Source organism: Lactuca sativa, chromosome 3 (genome assembly GCF_002870075.4).
Source record: "Lactuca sativa cultivar Salinas chromosome 3, Lsat_Salinas_v11, whole genome shotgun sequence".
NCBI classification, from domain to species: domain Eukaryota; kingdom Viridiplantae; phylum Streptophyta; class Magnoliopsida; order Asterales; family Asteraceae; genus Lactuca; species Lactuca sativa.
This window is the reverse complement of record NC_056625.2, coordinates 98,860,363-98,867,322: the sequence shown is the minus strand read 5'-3', so window position 1 is coordinate 98,867,322 and position 6,960 is coordinate 98,860,363. Positions and strand designations below refer to the sequence as shown.

The 6,960-nt window shown below is 31.4% G+C and overlaps 1 protein-coding gene across 1 annotated transcript; it reads right to left on the bottom strand.

Moving 5' to 3' along the window:
• Window positions 1-2,836: 2,836 nt before the first annotated feature.
• Window positions 2,837-6,717, bottom strand: LOC111896739 (monosaccharide-sensing protein 2). Its single transcript, XM_023892730.1, has 5 exons — window positions 6,633-6,717; window positions 5,986-6,552; window positions 4,252-5,126; window positions 3,994-4,181; window positions 2,837-3,269 (listed from the first exon to the last, which is right to left on the bottom strand). The coding sequence occupies exons 1-5, from the start codon at window positions 6,715-6,717 to the stop codon at window positions 2,837-2,839; spliced, it is 2,148 nt and encodes a 715-aa protein (XP_023748498.1).
• Window positions 6,718-6,960: the final 243 nt, after the last annotated feature.

The following is a 6,960-nucleotide window of genomic DNA, read 5'->3' as shown; positions in this document are numbered from 1 at the left end:
GTGAAAAAAAAAAGTGTAAAAATGGTTTGTTTGGGACTAACAACAATCTGTTTGGGTTGCTATAACAGTTTTTTTGAAAAAGTTACCTTATTTAGATAATGTTTAAATGCGACTAACGACAATCTGTTTGGGTTGCTATAACAGTTTTTTTGAAAAAGTTACCTTATTTAGATAATGTTTAAATGCAACATTATATGTAGTTCTTTAATCTTAATTTTGAACTGCTTCATGATATTTGAGTTGTTCTTTAGTTGACTTTAGTTTTATTTTGCCATTACAAGTTCTTGATAGGAAAATTAATCATAAAAACCGAAAATAATGGTATGAACATTCCACTTCCATATAGCATATGTTTTAATAAAATATTTAAAAAATATTCAGTTTTCTACATGTACTTATATTTGTATTAACCTTTTCATGTTGGTGTACAATTGGGGGGATAATTCATATTAACCACAAGTACAAGATATTTTCTTAACTTTGTGGAGACTATTGATATGTTCTTCTATTGTGATATTGGACATTAATAAATAATCAAAGTTTATTTATTAAGGATGCAGGATTGGTAGCAGAGAGTTTCATGTTTTATGATTACACTAAAGTAAGGGAAGACAAATTAGAAATAGATCTGACCATATCTTTTGTTTTAGATTTTGTTAATTTGTGTATGTTTTTGGTTTTTGTATGGTTTGAGTATTTTCAGTGCTTTAATTTCTATTTGGGTACACTAAATACGACATGATTTAACATTATTAAATATAATTATATAAAATATAGAGAGTCGGTAATTATGTTTCTTTTTTTTCATTGTGTGCGTTGTTAAGAAAAAATTTTACATTGTATTACATAAAATATTAAAAAAAACAAGAAAAATATTTTACAATACAAACTAAAATAAAACAAAAGTTATAAAACTAATAGTTTATTAAATATTCAACACAAAATAACTATTAGAGAATGACTACCTAAAAATTACTTTTATAAGAAAAATACCCTTTCTAATATTTTTATATGAAAAATATTTGTCTTAAGATAAAAGGAATACATTTATTTAATTAGATTTTCGGATTTTTAATTTTGTAATTTGAAAGTAGTCAAAGGTATCTTAGAAAAGTTGATAAAACATTTTTTTGAGCACGTGAGTTTATTGCTAAATTAGATTTTACAAAAAATGTTGTTAGGTATGTATTATTTAATTATATATAAAATTTAATATTTATACTCAAAAAACAAAGTCGATAAAACATTTAAGTAGATACACTTGTCCGGTGTTTGTTTTTGGACAGCAAATTTGAAAATAACTTGGACTTTTCATTTTCAAATTAAAGAAAAATCGATTTAAAATTATACCAAACAATATTATAAAAATATATTTTGACAAGTAAACTGATTTTTGCAACGTAATTTTATATTAAACTTCATAAATCCTAATTTCTAATCATTAGAATATATTCCAAGCGTAATTATATTAAAGAAAATATATTAATTTTTTCTTATGTTTAACAATTATGAATCTATTCTTGTGTATATTTATTGTAAATCAAAACAAAGCATAATTTTATTTAGAACCTAAAATAGCAATGTATTTTTATTTATAACAAAAAAACTACATAATTTTATTTTTAATCAAAATAACAAAAGAAATTTATTTCTATATGAAAAAGTTTACAAGCTTCTATCATTAAAAAAACATACTTTACTTTTAACTCATAAAAGAAACATAATTTTATTATTAACAGAAAATAGTATGCTCAAAGCAAATTCATTGACCGTTTAACAAAACAGATCGATTTATTGATATTATATTTTTCATTTTCCCTTTATGGACGCCATATTCGAAATAATAGGTAAAGTAAAACCAGAGCAATACATGACATCGGAAGGAAAACTATTAGACCCTTGTAGCTATGCACCTAGATAGAAACTGTTAACCGCAAGGAACAACCAAACACAAAATAATAAGCCAAAAGTTGAAATTGACACGAAAATGAAACTAATCGCCGCATGGACACTATTTTCATAAATGAATTATCTGCCCCGCTGCATTGCGTGGGTACTTTACTAATATATATATATATATATATATATATATATATATATATATATATATATATATATATATATATATATATATATATATAATGTCTTGCCTCTTAAAAACTGAATTGCAAAATCTGATCCAACTGAATTGTAATTTTGTTGGATCACATCTTATATGAATTTAACTTGTACTATTAGGATCCATGTTTTGAAAACTGAATTTTATTTGGATTTACTTGATTAGATCATATCAAATCGATCCATCTAAACAAACATCTCTACCACGAATGGATGAAAGAAAACTCGTCTATAGATGAAAAACAATGGGTTCGACTAAAAAAGATTTCTAGGGAAATGCTACATCTCATTTCCCATGTAAATTGGCTAATCTATTGTCATAACACTAGAAAACTTGTACATGCAAGTATCAAAACTTTTATATACAACATAAATTAATGAAAATTTCTTTGATGGGTATGCACATTGTAACACACTCTTCTGTCCATTTAAAGCAAACAACCAAATCGTTTTTTAAATCGAAAAAGACATACATATGAAACAAAAAGCATGAAATTAAACAAATTTTTTGAATAAATGCAAATACTAATCCTGATATCACGTTTGTAACCTCATCGAAATGAAACTTAAAGTGCAAAAATTCAATGCAAACTAAGATGTGAATCATAACAAATTTATTTGATTCCTTTCGACCTCTTAGCACATATATAGTTTCTTGATCTTGAGCCCTGCCACATCATCGAAAGGTTTTGTGCTTGTCTCAATCTTCATAATCTCATCAATTTGACTTCTTATTAGCACCCATGGCGAAAAATTCTGTAATGACTTCAAGTGGCATACCCTTTGTTTCAGGCACTTTGAAGTAAACAAAAAACCATGAGATGGTACACACAACCGCATAGATTCCAAAAGCACCCTGAAGTCCAATGGTGGTGAGCAGCACTGGAAGTGTGTAAGTGACTATAATGTCTCCTACCCAAAAGGTAAGTGCACAAATGGCAATACAAAGGCCTCTCACACGCGTTGGGAAGATCTCTGAGCAAAGTGTGTTGGGGATTGGTCCAAAACCCATCACGAATGTGCAAAAGTAAACTACAACACTAATGGTGGAGATAACTGCATGGGTTACTGAATCCATGTGAATCATATTGCTCAAAACTAGTACAACGAGTGATGTCAAAAGAATCGGTAGTGTAGCTAAGAGCAGCATCCTGGGAAAAAACGATGAAAATAATTCATTTTAGTAATTTTTTTTGTAAACTAGTATAGTCGATCAAACTCACAACACTAAAGGATCTATTAATTTTGCTACATTTCATTCTTTTAATCAGGCTTGTTGAGTAACTTTTGAATGGAACCATTCGGATGACACTCTGAATTGTTCAACATTCATGGCGTTTGTTGCAGCATCTGAACAAGTCCAAAGTTTGCCTCTGAACGGTTAAGCAACATTAAATCTCTTAACCATTAAGAGGTTGGAACCATTTAGCTCAGCATTCATTGCAATTTACTAAACAACCCCTTAGTCTAATGTCCAATTACTCTATGATCAAGAAAACCAAAGTTAGAAGATCGTAAATACAAAGGGTTAATGCAAATAATAACAATGCACTTCTTTTCATTTATTATAGAATCATGCTTTCATTGTATTCTATTACTTCTTTGTATTTTATTTTGTTTTTCCTTATGAAGAGATTGTACTTCAAATAAATCTAGCAATTTTAGCAATGAAATTACAATTTCTTTTTTATGAAGACTTTTACTTTTAGAAATCTACCTATTATAACATTGAAAATTAATTTGTAAATTCGATAACAATTCTATAAAATGGGTCGATTTTATAAAGCATAATGTTGTAATAAGATGAAATGAAAATGCAATGCTATAATAAACAAATATTTGAAAGTGTCTTCTTTTATAAGAGAAAGAACTTACCTTCGGCCAGCTACATCTATAAGCCTCATGGCGATACCAATGCTAGGAAGCATCAATAAGGTTGTGACACCGCTAATGAGGAAAGAAGCTGATTCAGAACCAATTCCCATGCTAGACAAAAGAATTCCTACCCCAGCTTGTTCAAGAATTTGAGGAGTGTAGTACAAAACTCCATTTATACCAGAAAACTGTTTAAAAAAATCCGTTTATAAATACATATTAAAACCAATTAAAGATAGAAACACATCGATTGATCACCTGTTGAAGTATTTGAATCCCTACACCAACAATCAACGCTTGTTTAATACCAGGCTCTGAAAGCTCCGACCAACTTGTGCCCTTTTTAGCAGACGGCGGCGGCTTGATTGTGCCAGTCTGAATAGGGTTTTCTCCGGTGACATTGTCTAGACAAAGAACCGATCGACTCACAAGAGCCGACGCACGGACAGCCTCACCATCACCACCACCACCGACACCAAGTGCAGCAATTGACCCACGTCTAGATTCAACGGCGGCGCCACCTTCCTGGTGCAGGTAGATCCTCTTAAGTCCACCGGCTTTCTTCCCATCATCGGACTTTTTGTAAGCCAACTGCCACCCACCGCCAATCCCCATGGCGGTGGTTGTCTCATTAGCGTTGTTTAGTAACATACTACCCCTTGAAGCAGAGGCAACCACGTCTCTTTCTGTTGCTTCACGAGATAACAATGGACTCTTCAAGTTATTATCATCATCATCATCTGATAAATTACCCTTGTCGTGATTGCTCTCGACATCCCAGTTGTCTGTTTTATGGTGTTCTTGAGCGAACATGCTTCCAAAATTTGGAAGAAGCATACTTTTCATACTTCCGTTTTCATTTTGTTTCTCGTGGACACTTCCGAATAGAGTCACCATCGGATCCATCATATGTGCTGTTACACTTCCTTGACGTGAAGCTAAGACTAAAGAGCTTTGGCCCCTCACAGGTTTAGCCACCCATGATTGACCTTCTTCTGCTCCATATAACTTGATTTGATCTTTCTCTTCAACGTGATCTTCACTAAGCTCATTATCAGCCCCGATGACGTACTCTTCTACTGACGTTTCAGTTCCTCCCACTTCTAGACCTTCAACTAGTAACGCCATTTCTCCTGGAAAAAAAAACAAAACCCTCCACATAAATTAATTTTAAGTGTTTTTAATCCAATAGTTGCACCCTCCATTTTGTTTCTAATTTCAATTTATTTTTCTTTTAAAGAATCTCTGTACTTTTACAAAATCTACCCAATCATAACATTGTACTTTCTTGTTTTCATATAAGAACATTATATTTTGAAAAATCTTTCCAATTATAGCACTATAAATAAATAAAGGGGTTAAGTTCAAGAAACAACAATATACTTTGATTGATTTGTTTATTATAGAGTTTTGATTTTATTTTTTCATATCACAACATATACTTTGAAAAAGCTATGGTTATAGTAATGTACTTCAAATACAAATTCGTTTTAACTGCAATAACTAGATAGATATTATTAAAAAATAATGTCAAGAGGAAAAATGAAAGTGTACTCCTATGATTGGGTATATTTTCAAAGTGTGATACTTTATTAGGAAATAAACTAAAAGTATAATGTTCTAATATAACTAAAAAAAGTAGAATAACATAATACAAATAAATAAAAGTATGTTGTTACTTTCTTGCACATATACGAGGTGCAAATTGTTTTGTATTTTGATAAAAATAATTGTTATAATATGAAAATGAATATTTCACACTACCATACATATTGTGGTAAAAAGAAATAAAAGCATGATGCTACATTAAACAAATCAAAGAAAAGTACATTATTATTTCTTGCACTCATCCATAAAGATGTTCTAAAATTTTACTTCAAAATTCATAAATTAGATAGCTTTAACCCCCATATATCTTTTTGTAAATTGTCCCCTATTTGCATATACCTTTGCTACTACATAACGATGATCAAATGAGTTCAAGAAACAAACCCGATACATCTTCTTTGCCACGAAGCCATTGGAGGACAACTTTAGCCTCATCCATCTTCCCTTTACTCACCAACCATCGAGGAGATTCAGGCAAGAAAAACAAAGTTAAAAGAAAGTACGAAACAGAAGGTAAAGAGAGGACCCCAAGCATCATTCTCCAACTGGCATTGGATTTTAATGACATAATGAATACCATAGTGTACGCTAAACACATTCCAATACTACCCGTGAACTGTGGAAGTGTATTCAACAGCCCTCTAATGTCTGATGGGGCTGTTTCAGAGATATATAAGGGCACAAGTGTCACAGCCAAACCTATCCCGAATCCATCAAGAAGTCTTGCTATTAGCAAAACGTAAACATTTGGAGACCAAAACATTACTAGACCACTAGTGAAGTAAAACATTGATGAAATTATAAGCATTGGACGCCTTCCGATGTTGTCTGATACAGGTCCTGAAAATGTTGTGATAACTGTTGCACCGATTAGTGACATGGCTACAATTAGCCCTTCGATTGTTGGTTGTGTTTCTAAATGGAATTCCTTTTTGATGTAAAGAACAGCTCCTGCATGCATGCATGCACTATTAGGTTACGATGAACATCGTGGATTTATAAACGAAATGATGAGGTTATATAATACGTACCTGCAATTGTGGCATTATCCCATCCTTGCAACATGTTGCCAATGGCGGCAGCAATTGCTACATACACAGCTCCCTTCGACGACATCTTTACTTTTTTACACAATAAAGAATGGATTCTTCAAAGATTTGGGTTTGCTAAAGAAACAAAATCAGAAGTACAATCAAAGAATTCGACGAAAAAGAACAAAAATTCTAATATAGTGTAGAAACTCAAAAGGGTACCTTAAGAACAGATGAGTACTGAGGGATTCAGCAAGTTATGTATGGCAACCCCATGATGATATTTACGAGAAAATGCAAAGAAACAATTTTTAGGGTTGTTTGAATT